General features: G+C 42.0%; 1 protein-coding gene across 1 annotated transcript in view; it reads left to right on the forward strand.

The window, feature by feature from the left end:
• Bcl2l13 (BCL2 like 13) overlaps window positions 1–19498 on the forward strand; it is a 41966-nt gene extending 22468 nt beyond the window's left edge. The window contains exons 5-7 of the mRNA XM_051203550.1: window positions 1878–1947; window positions 7824–7967; window positions 17188–19498. Of these exons, the coding sequence (XP_051059507.1) occupies window positions 1878–1947; window positions 7824–7967; window positions 17188–17901 (928 nt within the window). The 3' untranslated portion in view covers window positions 17902–19498. The remainder of the gene's footprint in view (window positions 1–1877; window positions 1948–7823; window positions 7968–17187) is intronic.
• Window positions 19499–20766: the final 1268 nt, after the last annotated feature.

The raw sequence follows: 20766 nt of genomic DNA on the forward strand, positions 1-20766 counted from the left end.
GTTGTATAACAAATAGAATTTGTTCAAAAGTCTTACTTTGGAAAGTTGTAAGCTGTTACTAATACATTGGAAACAATGCAATTATTGTACAGATTGAAGACAATATCTTAAGGTAGAAATATCTCCTATTCCAAATGGTTTTGCTAACGTGAGAAATTAATCTTGAACTCTTTGTATGAAATACCCTTGATTTTTAAAGGTACCCCTCTCTGCTTTGCTTTATTCCAAGACCATGCAGAAGGAAGGCTGATTGTTCAGCTACCTGCTTTTCAGTGTATAAAACATGACTGCTTTAACCTGCTACATCTTTCATGTTCATGTATGTGTGTACATATAATGTTTTAAATCATGTTTCATTCTGAAGGATGATAAAGTCCTTAGCCTGATAGCCAAACTACCTATAAGGACTTCAGTGACCCACCAGCATCAGTTCAGGAAAGGAAGTGAAGGGACTGATAGCCGAAAGTGAAGCTTCAGGGAGCTATAGGTAGGTGGATGGTACAGTACCTGGTGAAATTCCAGTTTTACAGGATTCTAGTTTGCACTGGTAAGAATGTGATGTCAGCAAGCAGTCTTGTGTATATGTCATGCTTATAAAGGTCACCCCTTTGGCAGCACTGTAGTAGTGAGTTGATGCTAAATTATATAGCAGAATGATAGCTGTGTGATCAGAGCTGTTTCCTGACGTCTTTAGTCTAGTGCTCTTCACTAGCTATAGTAAAGCTAAAAACATCTGACAAACACATAAAACATGACACTAATGAAAATTTTAACTTAAATCAGTATAGTGAAAATATTCTAAAAACTAAAAAATTATTAGTGAGATATTTCACGTCTTCTTTTCCTTACTGACTCTTTGAAATACAGTGTGTGTTAACATTTCAAATTCTTTTTAGCTACATGTGACATCTAGATATTTTTGTGACATTCGTCAAAACCTAATTTGAGCCTTTGAGTGGTAGCCTTTAATTGCAGCACTTGGGAGGCAGAGGCAGATGGATCTCTGAGTTTGAGGCCAGCCTGGCTCCAGGACAGCCAAGGCTACACAGAGAAACCCTGTCTTCAAAACAAAACAAAACAAAACCAGAATCCTAACTTGAAATGGAAATAGTGTGCTGTTGGAGCCAAATCCAATTGGGTGTTTGCCAGGCATGGTTTTGGGATATGTAGTCTCAGCCTTTTCTAACTTTGCCTTCCTAGTGTGTAGTGATAATATATGATGCAATGTAAAATATAAAAAATATAAACTAATAACTGTTAATTTTTATTGTTCTTATATATTCATCAGCTAAGAAATACAGATTAGAGTAGTCAGAACAGAAAATGCTTCTGAAATTGGAGTTTTTGTTTTTGTTTTTGGAGACAGGGTTTCTCTGTAGCTTTGGTGGCTATCCTGGAACTGGCTCTATAAACCAGGCTGACCTTGAATTTGTAGATATCTGCCTGCCTCTGCCTCCTGAGTGCTGGGATTAAAGGTGTTGCCACCACTGCCCTAGATTTTTGCCTTTTAAAAAAAGCTATATTGTGTTTTCATTTAACTTGAATTAAGTTTTACATGTTACTATTCGATTCTATATCTGTATCTGTATTCTGATTCTATAAGTCAGACATTTAGCTACAACATAGAAATAAATCCCAAATAATTAAAAGCAGTGAGTAGAATATATCTTGATATACTGTAACAGCCTCCCCAGCAATGTAGAGAATGTTTTGTGAAAAAACACATGCCAAATATTAAAAGCTGTATCTTAAACAATTTGTTTAATAATTGTAGTCATGTTAGTAAAAAGTTTAGCAACATAGTAGTTTCTGTATGTTTATGCATCTGAAATTTAAGCTCTTTTTTGTGACACAGACTTTTTAAAAAATCTCTACAGGCCAGTGACATATCAGGCATATCGTGAATGTACAGTAGAGGCTGCAGTTCATGCCAGCGGATGGAATAAGGTATTAACCATATTATCTTTGCTCTTACATTAAGTATAGAAAGAATTGTTAGTATCACACAGTATAGAACTGTTAGCATTAATTAATGTGTAATTCCAAACTAGGTGAAGTGGATATTTCTGCTTTAATGTTTTGTTTTGTTTTTTGTTTTGTTTTAATTAATGCTGCAAGGTTCTACAATGTACCTCAATGTGCCCTGTATGTTATCCTTTTTCTCTGTGCTCCTTGAGTTTCCTGTCATTTGTTGATTTCTCTGTGTTAAACATGACATTTGTCTCCAGATAGTTAGTTACTTGTTAACATGTCAGTTAACGTGTCTTGGAGAAGAATGAGTTGTTCCGTTAATAGATAATCTTTTAAAGATTACTGCCATTTATGTTTTTACAGTTTATATAGTAGTGTATTTCATGTCTAATCTCATCTGACCATTTCAAACTCTTTGAAGAATGGGCAGTAGATTTTGTTGCCCTATCTTGGGGCTGGGAAAGGGGTGGGATGTCCTGCTGATTTAGTATGGAACCCTGGATTCTGCACAGGCCAGGCAAGCACTCTACTGGTGAGTTACATTCCTAGCATAATGAGCTTTTGTTCTGTTCGTAGATTGATGACTATTCAGGAAAGGGTTAAATAACTTGTGTAGTATCTCTTGACTAGCAACCAGTTCAGATTTGCTAGTTCTAGCCTTTCCACTATGTCATGTGATTATCCATTGTCTGATACTGTGTTGCCTGCCTGCTGCCTTGCAAAGGCAGAATGTAAGAGATGACTGTGAAGAAGTGTAGCATGGGCAGCCCTACTGTCTTCAGCACACATAGTCTGTCCTGTGGGCAGCTGCGCTCAGGCCTGCGTCTTTCCTTGGTGGCTGTTTAATGGCCTCCAGCTTCTCAAGGGTTCCATTGCAACTCCGGCTTCATTTTTACATCTTCACACAGTAGCCCCTCAGAACCTCCTTACAGGGACTCTGACCCTGCCTGCTGCAGTTGTCTGGCTTCAGCAACACTCTAAAACCATGGACAAGATTCCATGAATCTCTCGGTCTTGCATCTTTCTTGCATGAAAAACCAGTATCATGTGGATGATGCCACCAAGTTCTGCTGCCAGCTCCAGATGGAGCCTGGCCCCTTGGGTCACAGCTCCAATAGTTTGTGTGTGCCAGCGTCATTGTTTTTGAGCAGGGAACCCCTTAAACTGTATTCTTAGTTCAAGCTGTCTGCTCTCAGATAAGCCTTTTCACTAATTGGTGCTTTGAATTGAAGGGGTCTTGCTTGCCCTCAGGATACGTCTGCTGTCATCCAGGGGAGAGCAGGAAGTTTGTCATTATGAATTACAACCTTGCGGCTCCAGAGAAGGCTAAGTGGTTAAAAGCACTGGCTGTTCTTCCAGAGGACCTAAGTTCAAGTCCCAGCACTCACATGGTGGCTCACAGCCATTTATAATGGGATCTAATATCCTCTGCTGGCATACAGGTATACATACAGAGCACTTATAAATAAGTAAAATCTTAAAAAAAAAAAAAAAAAGACCTCTTTTCCACACACACTTTGGTATAACTTTATATTTGTTTATACTTTTTTAACTACACTTTTTTATGTCTTCCTCCCCCTCCCCCCCATTCTTTCTCAGGGAGTTAAGTAAATACATGAATAAAGGTAAACCAGTAGAAGCTATCATTTCTGATGCTGAGCAGTTCCAAAACATTCCATTACAAAAATTTCTAAGGAAAAAAATTCTAAGGAAAAAAAATGTGCAGAATATTGTTGTTTTGTGAGGAAATTACTTAGCATAAGAATAAAAAGACAAGACTGTTTGCTTCATTCATTTATTTATTTGTTTGTTTGTTTGTTTATTTGGTTTTCTGAGACAGGGGTTCCTCTGTAGTTTTGGGGCCTGTCCTGGAACTTGCTCTGTAGACCAGACTGGCCTCGAACTCACAGAGCTCCACCTGCCTCTGCCTCCCAAGGGCTGGGACTAAAGTCCTGTGCCACCACCACCTGGCCTTATTTGCTTCATCTTTATTATATAATTTTATTTATTTATTTTTTTTTTGAGATAGGGCTTCATGTTCTTTAGGCTGTCTTGGAACTCACTGTGTAGCTGAGGATGATCTTGAACTACTGATCTTGCTGACTCTACCTTCTCAGTGTTAGGATTACAGTCATGTACCACATGGCTGATGTGTATAGTGCTCAGGGTCAAATCCAGGACTTCACTCATACTAGAGAGTCTACCAACTAGACTGTACTCCTCATCCTCCCTTAATTTTTAAACCTGGAAATATGAATGTGAGACCTTGGAATGGCTAGGCTCTGAATTCTTTTAACATTAAAAAAATACAAAAATGCAGAGCACTGAAAATAATAATTGGGTTTTAGATTATATGGAATACTTGTGGATAATAGAGTTGGTATAAATGAGTTGTAGAAGTAACTTAACTTTCCTTGTTTTTGTTTTTTGAAACTGTGTTTCATTTTTAGCTCAAGCTAAACTATGTGGCCAGGGATGAGCTGGAACTTGTAGCTTCCCATTATTAACATGTAATCTTACGGTTTACAAGTTTGAACCACCGCCACCTAGTTTTATGTGTTACTTCATGGTTGCTAAGCAAGTATTGTACCAACTGAGCTACATCCTTAGTCCTACTTAGAGAAACTCTTGATGCTTCTTATATAGGAAGGTAAGTTGAAGTATGTAAAGATAATCTACCCTGGTGCTCCTAAACTGGACACTGTGATGTGTCTGTGATGCTAGCAGTTGGGAGACAGAGGCAAGGAATCAGGAGTTCAGGACCATCCTGGGCTATGTAAACTGATCTCCAGTCCAGTCTGGGCTACATGAGACCTTATCTCAAACAAAACAAACAAACAAAAAACATATCAATAAAATACAAATAGAAGTGAGTGGGCCTGATGGTCCATTCGGAAAGGTCTGTCATATAAGTAAGCCTGGTATGGTAGTCATTTGATAATTACTGTGAGCCGGGTGTGGTAGTGCATATGCAATCCTACTTGAGGTTGAAGGAGGAGGAGCAGTAGTTCAAGGCCAGCCTCGGCTACAAGAGACCCTCTGTTAAGCAAAACAAAACGGGGCTGGCAGAATGACTTAGTAGGTAAAGGTGCTTGCCACCATGCCTGATGACCTGAGTTTGACCCCTGGGACCCACGTGGTAGAAGGAGAGCATGGACTCCCCAGTGTTGCTCTCTGACCCTCACACACATCCCATAGGGCACTCTCAGACTACTCCCTCCCCAATAAACATCGTGTTATTTTTAAAAAATCAAAATAGTGTGAGGAATGAAAGGGGAGGAAATGAATCATATCTGCTAAGACGTGTCAATAAGAATATTATCAGATAAAGAGCAAATGCTAGTCCCATGAATGAAGGGTTTAGATTCTGGTTACTGCCATTCAAGATTAATTAGAATGGAAAGAAAAACTCCGGTTGTGAAAGCACTGGAACAGTACAAGGTGAAGAACAGACAGGGTAAATAAATGACAGACTGACACATCTGTAGTGCATAGAAGGACTGTAACCAAAGCTAAAAGTGACAGGGGGAAAGCTCCTCATATTTAGAACTCATTTGTTACATATAAAGTGAGATACCTACTTTTTGATACATATGGAAGAGGTATTTTATAACAAATGAAAGAAAATGTCTATTTTATGTAGTGGCTCATAAAATAAGATGTTTGCAATTCATTTCCCCTAGCCTCAAAATGTTACACATTTGGCCAGGTGGTGGTGGTGCACACCTTTATTCCTAGCACTCTGGAGGCAGAGGCCAGCCTGGTGTACAGAGCAAGTTCCAGGACAGGCTCCAAAGCTACACAGAGAAGCCCTATCTTAAAAAAAAAAAAAACAAAAAAAAAAAAACAAAAAACCCAGAAACAATAACAAGAGAAATGTTACACAGTTATGAATTATTATAGGAAATTAGAGTGTTTTGTAGTACAGGACATCCCAGACCTTTGAAGTCGCTATGGTACGAATTTGTAAGATGGGTTCTCAAGCCATCTTTTACCTGTTCCTGCCCAAGGCACAGTGTTAGGACAAGATAAAAAATCATTTTGTTTCTGTTGTAAACAGCTTGATGCATTTTCTTATGGAAAAGGCCCGTCTTACTCTTCTTCAGAGCCCTGTATCCATTAGTGGTAGGAAAGGGTTTTAGTATATTTTGAGCTGGAGTTCTTTTGTTGAAAAATGAACATGTGTGTTGTGTTCTTCCATTCAGACTTCAAAGTGGATTCCCTCTAGGCTGCATTTACCAAAGTAAAAGCAAAGAACATGAATTCATTTTTAAAGTTTGTTTTCTTCTGAGGAAATACTTTGTCATTCCATTATTTCCTTAGTAATTCAGAAATAAGGAACTGAAAGTAGTTTATTTCCTCTTGCATTTTTCCTTAGGTCATGGAGAGACTTTGATGTTTTAGACAGAAGAACCTGCATGCAGATGGCTACCTGACATTAATTAATTTTCCTTCTTTCTCTTTTCCCTCTCCTCCCCATCTCTAGTTTTTTAAGATGTTAGGGAGAGAAACCAGCACCTCTGGTACTCTGCTACCAAGGTGTCCTCCGTCCTTTAGGTTTTGTTTTTGTTTTTTTGTTTCTTTCTGTATGTATTTTTTGTTTGTTTTTTAAAGGAAGGCAATAGACTGTAGTTTCCGTTGTAAAAATTATGACTATTTTAAATATTGAGCCACAGGATTATTAGATATAGTTTATAATGCCTCTTTTTGTATTTGATTTTTGATGACTTTCGTAAGGTAGTTCATAATTTTTAAGCTATTATTTTACCAGGTATAACTACTCACACCCATAATCTCAACACTTGGGGGATTGAGGCAAGAGGATTCCCAAGATGTAAAGCCAGCCTGGGTGACAACATAAGACCCTGTCTCAAAAAGAGCAATAATGAAAATTGTTTTCAAATAGATAATAAAAGCATTTGGAGAAAAATGTGAAAAGTACAGAAATAAGCCTGGTGGTGCACACTTTTAATCTCAGCCCACAGGAGGCAGGTGCAGATGGATCTCTGTGAGTTCAAGGACAGCCTGGTCTGTAGAGCAAGTTTACAGGACAGCCAGAGCTACACAGAGAAACCCTGTCTTGAAAACCCAAAAAGCAAAAACAAAACAGAAAAAACAAAATACTAGAATCCAAGATAATACTTTTTCCTCACCCTGCCCTTAGTCACCAAGATCCCTTAAGTGACTGCTATTACTAGTTTGTTGTATTTTTTTTATGTAAGTTATAGGTATATGTGTGCATATGTATGTGTGTGCTGACTTACATTTTGGTAATTGGTATATGAACAGTCTAGTTCTTTTAATAGCTAGAGTGGCTGTAGTTTTTAGATTATTCTTTGTTGAATTGTTTGTAGTATTTTTTCATTATAATTCATTATTGTGTGAATTTATGTATGCATGTTTCACACATAGTTATTTTCACATAACTTTTTCTTACCCCTCTTATATGGAATTCACATGCAGTGGCCTGAAAATTTCTAGCAGGAGTTGCTGTTTTATCATAGTAAGAATGAGATAACCACAATCATGTGTCTGCATAAGAATTTGTTTTCTTTTTTTGTGTTTCGTGTGGTGTGTGTGTGTGTGTGTGTGTGTGTGTGTGTGTGTGTGTGTGTGTTTGAGACAGCGTTTATCTATGTAACAGTCCTGGCTGTCCTGTAACTTACTGTCTGTAGACCAGGCTGGCCTTTAACTCACTGAGAGCTGCCTTCCTCCGCCTCCTGAGTGCTGGGACTAAAGGTGTGCACCACCACTGCCTGGCTAAAAATTTCAATGGTTGAACATAAAGTCTGTATTAGAATTTCAAGTTTTATGGTTTTTTTTTTTTTTTTTTTTTCATTTTTGCATTGAAGATTTTGGTGCCTCTCATTTTGCTGCAACAAATGCTTTTGGAGTTGACACGGCGTGGTCAAGCGCCCCTCAGTACCCTGCTGCAGTTTGGTGTGACGTATCTGGAGGACCATGCAGCAGAGTTCATCATTCAACAAGGTGGCTGGGTATGAACTCCTTAAAATTGTTTTCCTTTAGAATAATTAAGCCTGTTTTTAAAAGTTTTAGATATTTTTTTATTTTCTGGGTTTCATGGTATTGTTTATGGTAGTCTGTGGTGACATCTTACTTGTACAAATAAAGCTTGTCTGAAAATCAGGGGATGGAGCTTGCCACTAGCTAACCATAGAGGTCAGGAGGTCTGTATAGACAGACAGGAAGTGAGATGGCTGGGCAGAGAGAGGTTGTAAGCGGGAAAACAGGAACTGGCTGGCGCTCCTAACTGCTGGGAAGCTAATGAGGCTAAACATGGCTTTGGCTTGCTCCTTCTCTCTGATCTCAGCATTTTCTTGTGTCTGACTCTGGATTTTTATTATTTTGACCAACTAAGAACTCTATTTATATTTTGGCACCTTTGTTTGTACAAGCAAGTTGTCACCACAGTAGTCAGGTAATCTAGTGCTGAGCCGAAGCCTTTCATGGTTTTAACAGTGTAGGTTTATGTTAGTGGATGACAAACAGAAAGGCTGTTTATACAATTTTAAGTTACTAGAATTTACTTAAATGGATTGATATGTGGTACTTTTAAATAGTTGTTAGTCGTGAAGCATTTTATGCTAACAACAACAAAAAAAAAAAAAATCAGAATAACTAAGAGGTGAAGAATAGTAAAGTGCCCGGTTGGTGGCTCACACCTTTAATCCCAGCACTCAGGAGGCAGAGGCAGGCGGATCTCTGTGAGTTCCAGGATGGACTCCAAAGCTACAGAGAAACCTTGTCTTGGGGGAGGGGAGGAGAATAGTAAAGTGAGCACTCATGTGCATGTGTCTGTAGCCCCTAATAAAGAACAGTTAATGCTCTAGGGGATGAGAGTTGCTAGGGCTGAAGTCAGACCACCTGTGCTACCTATCTGTGCTCAGCAGGTTCGGTACCACTCATCTATATCAATTTCGACTTTCCTTATATTCCTCTCCTGGGTTTTCATATGTTCCTATTATCTAGGGTAACAGATTTTCTGAACTTTTTGTTGTTGTTGTTGTTGTTAAAGATTTATTTACTTATTACGTATACAGTGTTTTCTCTGCATGTTTACCTGAATGACAGAAGAGGGCATCAGATCTCATTATAGATGGTTGTGGTTGCTGGGAATCCCCCTTTCTCTCTAACATCTCTCAGATCCATCCACCCCCCCCCCCCAATCCCATCTCCAACTTCAGGTTTTTTATTTTTTAAATAATAACCCATCAAATCCAATTTGTGCTTTGCATGTACTCCTGGGTGGGGTGTGGACCATCCACTGAAGTGTGATTGACCTACAAAGTCCTGCACCCTTAAAGAAAACTGATCCTCTTAGCTGTCCATAGCTCCTCAGTTAGGAGTGGGTATCATGAGCCTCTTTGCTCTCTGTGCAGATCGTTAACTGACCTGAGGTTATTTACTGGTTTATTAGTATTTGGTGGGAATGTTGTCTGATACAATGTGCTCCAATGATGTCTGAGATGGGAGGGGGATGTCCTGAGTGGACAGATGTGCTGCAGTGATGTCTAAGGTTGGGGGGGGGTGTCCTCTCAATGTGGACCAGAGGCTCTTAAGTCCTCTGTTAGCTTGCTTGGACTGTTAACTTAATGGGACATTTGTAGCTCACTAGCAGAATACCTTCTTGGCAAGTATAAGGAGTCCATCCCAAGCACCACACAAATACCAAGTAGTAACAGGGGGAGACATTTTATAATAAATTCTGTTAGCTTGTTAACTTTCCCCTTATGAAAGTTCCATTTCAGTAAACATGAGCTCCAAAGGTTTCTTTCTGAGTGCTACAATGCTCATCTGTTTAGTTAGACACTTTTGGTTCTGGCTTTGTTTCTTAAATTGATTCTTATTGTTAGAGTATCTTGTTTTTCAAAGTACAGATCAGCAACTTATTAAGAGTTCATTCCCCCCTCCCTTTTTTTTTTGAGGCAAGGTCTCTCTGTAGCCCTGGCTGTCCTGGAACCTACTATGTAGACCAGGTTGGCATTGAACTCCAGAGGTCTGCCTGTGTCTCTGCCTTCTGAGTGCTGGGATTAAAGTTGTGTGCCACAGTGCCCAGAAAGCCCTGGGCAGCAAGCAAGACTTGGCAGTTAAGTACAGTGCTCACCGGGGACTGTGAGTCTGGAGCTATAGGGCCTACATAAGTTCCCTTCTAGGTAAGAAAAAATGGGGCTACGAGATGTAGTTTATTTAAGTATAGCGTTCTTAGTTGACTTGCACAAGGGCCTAGCTTTCATCCCTAGTTCTGCAAAAGACAGAGAGTAGGGAGAAAAAAAAAAAAAAAAAATGCCCCTAAGAATAGGGAGGAAATCTTGGTTTACTTCATTTAATGGTACTGTGCCTCTAAAAAATTTATATTTGGTTTCAGAGTAAAGCATGGCTGTGCTCAAGAAGGATAATGTGTCTTCTAAATATTGTATGGTCTTGCCCTCTTGGCTTTTTAACTGGAAGAGTCAGATAATTAGCAGTACTCTACTTGAACTGATCCTTTATCTGATGGCTAGATAATGTTAGAGTCAGGTTTCTGCTGTGAGATATTGATGGGCTGACTGTAAGAGGGGTTGGAGTGGCTCAGGGAGTTGAACTGATGTCCCAAGAGAAATATGGTCTTTGTTAGACTGATAACAGTGAGGGCTAATATATTAGTTATGAGCTGACAAAATGATATTCTGACAGGCATGACATTATACTTTCCATTTATTGCATCTTTCCTTTTTTGTTTGGTGGTGTCGGGCATGAAACTTAGGGCCTTTGTGAGTAGAAAAGCCCCCATTACTGTTCTGTATCCCATGTCTGCCACCCACCCCGCTTCTCTTTGGAGACAGGGATCTCAAAAGACAACTGGCTATTCTTAAATTCTTAATCTTCCTGCCTTAGTTCATGGCTGGGACGAGTCTTTGCTACCGCACCTGGCAAAATGATGCTTTTCATTTCCGGACTAGTTGGTAGGCAGGCAGGAGTCCTTGTATTAGTTCTGTCGAGAAAGAAGAAGTGGTTAGGGGCCACCAAGATGGCTCAGCTGCCAAGGGCACTTGTTACAAAGCCTGATGACTCGAGTTCAATCCCTAGAACCCACATTGTGGAAGGAGAGAACTAACTCCAGCAAATTGTCCTGTGACCTCCATGCACATGCTGTGGTATGCATACCCAGTTAATATATAAGTGTAAATTTTAAGAAAATAGTAGAAAATATTCAGAGAAAGAAAAACTTGTATTTAGATATATTGCAATACATTTAGATATTGTGTCTGATGTTTTACACCTTTAATCCCAACACATGGGAGACATGAGCAGGCAGATCTCTGTGAGTTCATGGCCAGCCTGGTCTGCATAGCCAGTTCCATGACAGCCAGGGCTACATTGTGAGACTGTCTCAAAGAAAAGAAAAAAACAAAAACACATTTAGGTGGGAGATGGTACAATACCTGTAATACTCAGGAGGTTGAGGCAGGAGGATCACAAGTTCAGGGTCAGCCTGGGCCATGTGTTCAAGGCCATTTCAGGCTAAGTATGGAATCTTCTGTCTTAAAAAACAAAAACAAAAAAACAGAGGCAGACTTTGTGACACAAGTCTGTATTTCTAGCACTCAGGAGGCAGAGGAAGGAGGATCAGGAGTCCAGGGCCAGAGAGACAACTCAGTGAGTAAAGGTGCTTGCTGTCAGTGCCTGAGTTCAGTTTCTGCAACTCACATGGTGCATAGAGAGCTGACTCCTGTACTCAGGAGGTTGTCCTCTGACCTCACACTTACACATGCTCTGTGACACAAAATGTCACCCCATTTCGTACACACACACACACACACACACACACACACACACACACACACACACACGTTTTGTGGTGGTTCATGCCTTTAATTCCAGCAGTTGGGAGGCAGAGGCAGGTGGATCTCTGAGTTTGAGGCCAGCCAGGGTTATATAGACACTGCCACAAAAAAGCAAACAAACAAATAAATATTAAAAGCATTCTTGCTTCATTGTTTGTTTATGTGCATGTGGCTGTTGTGTGTCTGGTGTTGGAAGAGGCCAGAAGAGGGTGTAGGATTTCTGTAACTGTAGTTGGTTTTGAGCTGCTATGTGGGTACTGGGAGTCAGCTCCTGGTGCCATGGAAGAGCAGCAAGTGCGCTAACCACCAACCCATCTTTCCATTCCTCCCAGCTACATACTGAGTTCACAGTTCCCCTGGGCTACATGAGGCCTTGTCTCAAAAACAACAAAACCAAACAAAAGACCCACACTTAGGAATACATTGAGATATATATTGTACTTAAGGGGCAGCAAGATGATAAAATGAGAGAGGAGAGAGCGAAGGTAGACTTGGTGCTCTGTCTCAGCATTTAACCTTCTGGCTGCCCATAATTCCATGAGTTCTGCTACTGATGGTAGTTTTCTTGATTGTAAATGGCTCTTTGTAGCATTCATTATTGATGAAGGTTGGAATTGTTGCTTGGTCCTACATTCCCGTCATGCTAATGGAGGTATAATGAGTTTGAAAGCGTTCCCACAGGAGTGGATCTTTGCCTGGGAGGAGGGGCACTGGGAGGAGACAGGTTCTAAAGCTAAATGATAGATACCACTTTTGGGTGCGTTGCCTCTATGAGGTCCTGGGTTCCATACTCATCACAGCTAAAACATTCTAATTTTAGCACCGCAAAGTTATTAAGATACAGGTTTTCAGGAACTTGGTTATCCCTGGTTTCCTTAGGCTCAACTTAATTATAAACAAACTTGTTGTTTGAATACCTGCATAAGTCTTGTGTAAAAAGAAAGAGGAAATCTTTACAATTAGCTTAAATTCTGGTGATGGTATACAACATTGTGAGTATATTAGAATCCACTGAACTGTATACTTAAGATAATGAATTTTATGTTATATGGATTTATAAGCCACTATGAATCTGAATTCTTAAAAAAGGGATTAAAAACTAGTAAGAATGTCCAGTGGGGAAAAACATTTGCCATCAAGCTTGGTGACTTGAATTTGATCCCTAGAACCTCCATGGTGGAAAGAAAAATCACCTCCCATAACTTATCCTCTGACTGTGTCATATGTAGGCTCATCTCTACACGTCTGTACACATGTGCAAACATGCACATGCATGGGCGCGCGCGCGCACACACACACACACACACACACTCTGTGATGAGACATTTTTAAATAAATTAAAAACTTTAAAGAATGCCAGTTTATGGTAGTATTTCCACATGCCTTGCCCTTTGTTTGAGACGTACAAAATTCAGACATCCCACTAATTCTTTGCATATAACACATTCTTTGTGTTGCGGGTGCAGATAAGAGTCAGGGAAGCACATGCTGAGGTTTTAGCTTCTTTTTCCTGCAGCAACCTATTGGACCAGAGTCCTGTGCTTAGCAATGGAATGGAGCTCACTCCGAGAGGGGGAAGGCAGGCCCAAGGGGAAGAGCTTATGCTGTCAGTGGGCCTTCTTAATGACTGTGTAGCCTAGGCTGGCCTCAAACTCACAAAGACCCTCCTATCTTTGCCTCCTGGGTAGTGGGTAAAGAGGCACCACCACACCTGGCCTAGTGAGTCTTGATATCCTATAGTATAAATTTCAGAGTTAGGCTGTCAGGTTCTGTAAGAAAAAGCCTGATGGGATTGTATATTTGAAACTACATCATAATAGCTTCATTGAGGAATAATTAACATTTTTATTTATTTTCCAGACAGGGTTTCTCTGTGTAGCCCTGGCTGTCCTAGAACTTGCTCTGGAGATCAGGCTAGGCTTGAATTCAGAGATCTACTTGCCTCTGTCTTCTGAATCTGCCATCAGTCCCTACCATGCCAGTCTGGGAAATAATTGACATTTTAAAATGCCCTTCATGTTCAGCCTATGAACATACTAAATAGCCCTTTATTTACTTAGACTGCTTTAGTTTTGCTCAGTAATACTATAGTTTTGTATAGCATATGTATGCTTTACAGTATGGTCTTCGTACACATCAGACTTGGCTTTTTAATAGTTAAATAGGATGAACTGTATGGTTTTTTGTTTGTTTTAAATCTTATTTATTTCATGTGCATTGGTGTTTTGCCTGGGTGTATGTTTGTGTGAGTATGTCAGATCCCTTGGAACTGGAGTTACAGACAGTTGTGAGCTACCATGTGGGTGCTGGAACTTGAACCCAGGTCCTCTAGAAGAGTAGCCAGTGCTCTTAACTGCTGAGCCATCTCTCCAGCCCCAAGATTGTATGTTTTTGACCTCTCTGAAAGGTATTAAGGTCTCTTTCAAACCCTCTCATGTTAAGATTAACATGAGCCCTGGCTGATTTTGCTGGGCCTGGGTTCAGTTTCGAGCACCCACATGGTAACTTACCAGCTAAACCTCCAGTTTCCGGGCATCTGATGCCATCTTCTGACCTCTGCAGGCAATGCACAGACATATATTCAGGCCAAACACCCTTACACATAAAAAAAAACTTTTTCTTTTTTTTTTTTTTTTCTTTCTATTTAATAAAAGAACATTCAAGTGGACTGAGGTGCTGAGATGAACTCAGTGGTCCCATGGGCCTGCTTGACATTTATGAGTCTCTAGATTCCATCCCTAGGAGAAAAAAAAAAAAAGAAAGAAAGAAAGAATAGGGTGTGGTGGTGGGGAACTAGGAGGAGTAGAGGGAGGGGAAACTGGTTGGGATATATTGTATGAGAGAAGAATCTATTTTCAATAAAAAGGAAAGAAGAAAATTGCACATGAAAATCCTTGCTCTGTTTTTTTTTTGTTTTGTTTTGTTTTGTTTTGTTTTGTTTTGTTTTGTTTGTTTGTTTGAGGCATTGGATCCTCCGGAAGTGGAGTTACAGTGGGTGCTGAGAATTAAACCCAGGTTCTCTAGCAGAGCAGCCAGAGCTCTTAATCACTACAGCATCTTCTCTAGCCCTCTTTCTTAGTTCCATGTCCTATAGTGATCACAGCAGCTAGTAAAAGCCTTCATCTCTTTCTTTCTGAACTGAACCAACAACCCCTATTCTGAGTGTGTTCCCTTTCTCCACACTCCTCCTGCCTTCTCTCTCACCTTAGTACTTCTCTTCTGGGTACCTGAGCAGTTTAGATCCAAAGGCTAGCCTCATCCCCAGAAGCTCCAAGGCTTGGAAGCACCCCCCCCCATCATGGTTATTGTTACATGTTTGTTTTTGAGAGAGAAAGTCTCACAGTGCAGTCCAGATCACATTACTCCTTTCACCTCTGAATCATGGGTCGTAGGTCATAGGTGTGCCATCACAGCCTGCTTCCTAGATGCCTTTCTTGTAAGGGGTAGGTTTTTCCTCCCGCCACTGGTCTTGTCCCACCACCGCGTCAGCCCCAAATAACGCACAGAGACTCTGTATTTGATATGATGCTGTTGGCCAGGTACTAGTTTCTTATCGGCTAGCTCTGTCTTTAAGTATTAACCCATTTCTGTTAGTCTAAGTATTTCCACGTGGTTTTATCTTACTGGGGAATGGGCTGGCGTTGTCCTCTCCCCGGTCTCTCCATCTTGACTCCTCCCTACTACTTCCTCTTTCCTCCTTGTCTCCTAGTTCCTACTATCTTGTTTTCCTATTGGCCAACAGTGCTTTATTCATTAACCAGTATGAGAAACATATTTACAGACTTTCTCTCTTCAAAGCCCCTCCAGTTTTCCTGTATAGTGTTGTGTACTGTGTTATAAAATAATATAATTGTTTATTATACATTAATACATCATAGATACTACATAAGTATATTGTATACCTATTTCTCTATATACCATTGTAATTTTAAAAATTTTGTGTTCATGCATGTATAACCCTCGTATGTGCAGGCATGCAATGCCTCAGCATGTATGTGGGACTCAAGAACTAAGAAAGTTCTCCCCTCCTCCTGCATGGTTGGAATCAGCCTGCAGGCCTCTCACCACCCTACTAATGGGTGTCTCATCTCTGCTCTTGTGGACACAGGGTCTCACTATGTAACCCTGGCTGGCCTATTACTCACTGTAGACCAGGGGGACCCTCCTGCCTCTGCCTTCTGAGTGCTGAGGTTAAAGGCTACTCCCACTAAAGACAGTACAAGTATTATGTCATCAATACCAAAATACTTATTTGTTTGTTTATTTATTTATTTACTGTGTGCGTGGAGGTAAGGGACAACTTGCAGAAATTAGTTTTCTTCTTCCACTGTGTGGCCTCTGGGAATTGAACTCAGGTCATGAGGCTTGGCAGCAAGCACCTTTACTTTGCTCAGCTATCTAGATGGCCCAGAGTAATATTTAAAGCAGAGCTCGACTGTACTTTTTTCTTTAGAGATCTCAGTGACTAACCATTTGTTATGGAATAAAGTCCTTAGTGTTAGTCTATCAGTCATGGCTGAACTTTCTACTCCTCATATACACAGTGCAGAGTAAACAGTCCCTGCCTGCCTTTTATAGCTCTGTGCTTTGGCTGAATTGTGCCTTCTTGATGGCCTTTGTTGCCAGAATCCCATGATTTTTCTGCCATCAGCCTCCTGCCTTCTCATACCCAAAGAACCATTCATCTCTAAACTCTCCTAGCACTTGGCCCGTGACAGTGCTTCTGTACTTTCTAGCAGATTCCCAGAGTGCAAGATCTTGTTTTCATTTTCTCTGCTGCTCTGAGTTAATTGGCTGTATATAATGCACAGTGGGGCTGTCAAAAATTCTACCTTTTAGCCGGGCAGTGGTGGCGCACGCCTTTAATTCTAGCACTCAGGACGCAGAGGCAGATGGATCCTGGTCGACAGAGTAAGTTCCAGGACAGCCAGGACTGTTTCACAGAGAAACCCTGTCTCAAAACAAAACAAAAACTCTCCCTTCTAGCAAGGTATGGTGGCTCAGATCTGTGATGTTAGCACTTAAGAGGCCAAAGCAGGACACTAAAAGCTTTTTGACTGGGAGGAAAGGAACAAGGTGCTCATAATACAGTGTACAGGAAATTGTTTTTAATTAAAAATTAAAATAAAAAAACCCAAAATGTATTTGAGGTGCAGGGGGAGAAGCCTGGGGAGAAGTGCACCTTTTTCAAAAAGAGGAAAAAGGAAAGTCCTCAGCACTTACTCTGACTTTCGTGTATTCTGTTCAGGAACTGTAGGTCAGGGCCATGGTTTACTCTGGAAACTTGATGTTAGATGAGAATTATGTGCCCTAGGTTGGCAGTTTTTAGTATTAATGAGTTTGTTTGTGAATTCTCCCTCTCCTTTTTTAGGGCACTATCTTTAGTCTTGAGTCTGAGGAGGAAGAATACCCTGGGATTATTGCAGAAGATAGTAATGACATTTATATCCTGCCCAGTGACAACTCCGGACAAGTCAGTCCCCCGGAGTCCCCAACCGTGACAACATCTTGGCAGTCTGAGAGCTTACCTGTCTCGCTGTCTGCTAGCCAGAGTTGGCACACAGAAAGCCTCCCGGTGTCCCTGGGGCCTGAGTCCTGGCAGCAGATAGCCATGGACCCCGAGGAAGTGAAAAGCTTGGACAGCAGTGCGGCTGGGGAGAAGAGCGAGAATAACTCTTCCAACTCCGACATTGTGCACGTGGAGAAGGAAGAGGTACCCGAGGAGGCGTTCCCGGGAGCCGCGGCTCCCCTGCTCCCACACACCGCCACCAAGGGAGCTGCAGAAGCGAGGGCCGAGAAAACCAGCCCCACTCCATCTGTATTTGTGGAGTTTGGCGAGGAGGAGCTGGAAGCAGCAGCAGAGAGGCCCGCTGCCTTGGAGGGGGCGGAGCAGGCTGTCCAGCTGAGTGCGGAGGGGCCTAGGAGCAGGAGAGAGAGCCACACCGGGGAGGCCAGCACTGCCGGGGGAGCGGCCAAGCGCGCCCCGCCCTCAGAGGGCAAGGCTGTACTGCTGTTTGGAGGGGCTGCTGCAGTAGCCATCCTGGCAGTGGCAGTGGGAGTTGCGTTGGCTCTAAGAAAGAAGTAACAGCTTTTTCAGACGACAAAGAAGACAAAGGGACCTACGGCTTTAGTTGTATTCACTGGAACGTAGTCTGCCGGCAGTGGAGTGGACATTTACAGGACACTGGGGGGAATTGGGCTCTCTATTCAGCATGGCAATGGCTTGAGATAGAATGTTCACACTGGCCTGGTTGTCATCCTGAGGGCCTTGGCTCATGCTAGATTTGGAAGGGTAAGAGTGCAATTCCCATCTAGAACAGGCCTGTCAAACTTGGGCACCTTGGACCTTTCAGTCATTCTCTGTGGGAGGCTGCCCTGTGCATTAGGTGACACCTGGAAACATTGCTGGATTCTACCCACTGGATGCCAGCGGCACCCCACTATTAGTGAGTGCAGCCAGAAATGTCTCCTACATTGCCAAATGTCCCTGTGGACAAAGTCATCCCCTGTTGAGGGCTACTGCTTTAAGGGATAGGGTTCAATTAAGAGAATCTGGGGGAGGAAGCCGCAGCTGGGGACAGCCAGCTGCTCATCCTGTTGCAGTTTCTCGTAACGGGTGAACTTGCTATGCTCTGTCTGCAGCTGCTTTTTTTTTCTGGTTTCCCATTCTGTACCGTGAGGTACTCTCCCACATTACACCACCTCTCAGGTACCCCTGTACCCCTTCGAACCCAGCAAAGCCCCAAGCTTCCCATGGTTCCATCTTTCAAAGATGCTGCCTTTAGGAATCTTTAAAAGATAAATACCCAGGCCAGGTTTGGTGGCACCATCTGTAATCCCAGTATTTAGGAAGTGGAGGCAAGGAGATTATCACAAGTTCAAAGCTAGCCTGGTGTACATACTGAGTTTGAAACCAGTCAGGACTGCATGGTGAAACCCTCAAGAAAAGATAAATACGTTGAAGCTGTAGGAGACTTAGGGTTACCTAGTCTGATTGCCAGTGCAGGTTGCAGGCTGCACTCATTGTTCGTAGAGGCAGGAAGGTGGTCTACACGCCCTGTCAAGGTCAGTTCGACCTCTCACACATGTAGCCAGCCACCCCATGTGCCCGTGACTTAGCAGTGACACCTCTGATGGCATGTGCACCGTCTGGAACCCTGAGTTAGTGTGCTTCCCAGTACCTGACCTTGGTCATTGGGACATCACCAACTTCTCTGTGGGTCTCCTGCCGTGAAGGAAGCAGTGTCATCCTTTGGCTTCCAGAACAGGTTGGATCATAACCCTTATTCAGTGTAAATCATTGAAATAAATGATAAAATTTTATCATTTAATATTAGGTATCACTTAATGAAAACTTGAATTTAAGACCAAGACTGCTGCTGAGGCACCGTTTTGGTCTTCTGAGTTCAAGAGGAGACCTTTTGGCCTGAACTCTCTTCTGCCCGATGCCCGGGTGATAGACCAAGAGGATCCCATGCACTCACTCTAGTTAGTGGCACTCTGCAGGGCCTTCTGTCACTTGGCTGACCCCATCCCTCAAGGAGGGGTGGGACCTGCCCCTCTCATGCCTGCAGGCCACCTGCAAGGCACACGTGCTTGGTAAGAAGTCTTCTCAGATTTAACTTAGTCATGTAACATTACTTCTTAGATCCTGAAATTTATAATAAAAATACTTTTAACTACTCCTGATCACCAAGAACTGATGTTTTAATTGCGCTTGATTTTTTAAAAATTATTTTTTTAAAGAAACCATCCCTACAAAAGTACTTCAAAGAGTTGATGAAGGACGAGATTAGAGCATGTTTGTGTGTCCTGTCCATGTGTCGCACTGTGATGCCCTGTTGTGAGTTTGTGTCCCACGTAGAGAATGTTGGCTCAAGTGAAAGGCTCTAGTGTAGCTGGAGGAGATGGGAGAAGTATCCTTAGTTCTCACAGGTGACATGGCCCTATATTCTGTCTCATGGGTCAGAGACTGGTGGGTCACCTTACTTGTTTGTTTTTAAGTTTTTTCTTCCTGTGTTAACCCTCTCACACCCACTGGTACAGCCCATTTAAGGGCTGACAGCCTCGTTCGTGTGGGAGTGACTAACTGCTTGTTGCTGTATTTTACTCCCTGCGAACACTAGCCTAATTTGCGCAGGCGTGTTTTCCTGGGTGATGGTAGTGATGGTAACTTCTCATTGTTTCCTCCCACAGGGATCTTTTCCCCGGGATGTAGGTGTGCGGCATTTCATTGCCCTGTGCTTGGCAGTGGGATGGAGCAGCCATCACAAGATGCTTTTGTCACTGCAGACCCTAGGTTTGTCATTACTTTAAACAAATTAAACAGGCAGTCTGGCTGTGTAGCCTAGGTTGGTCTTGAACTTGTAATCCAGCCTTCAGGATTGAGATTACAAGCATGTGTCACCACACCTGGTTTTATTGTTACTTTAAAATTAGTTGTCAAGTCCTTGTTCATCTGGGGGACTGATAGGAGACTGTTCTTCCCCAAGACTAATGGTTAGGGGACACAGCATCACAGTCGAGTCACCTCTGTGTGTACTTCGTGCTGGGACTGCTCACACGGGGCCTGTGCTGCGTGCTCCTACACCTCAACCCTTCACAGAATTCTTAACTGCTCCACTCTGGGGTTTTCCTGACAGAAACACCAGAGTTAAAGAATACCAACTTAATCTTCTGTACTGAAGTGACAAATCTGAGTCCAGAGTGCCTTAGCAAGAGGGACTTGCATGACCTTCACTGCCTTCTAGAAGATGGTGTAATCAGCGGTTCTCAACCTGGGGGGTCGAGAGCCCTTTGTGTGTGTGTGTGTACGCGCTTGCACGCGCAGAAGATCGGACAGCCTGCATATCAGGTATTTACATTATAATTCATAGCAGTAGTAAAATTGCAGTTAGGAAGTAGCAACAAGAATAATTGTATGGTTGGAGGTCACCACACCACAACATGG

This window comes from Phodopus roborovskii, unplaced genomic scaffold (genome assembly GCF_943737965.1).
Source record: "Phodopus roborovskii unplaced genomic scaffold, PHOROB, whole genome shotgun sequence".
Classification (NCBI taxonomy): domain Eukaryota; kingdom Metazoa; phylum Chordata; class Mammalia; order Rodentia; family Cricetidae; genus Phodopus; species Phodopus roborovskii.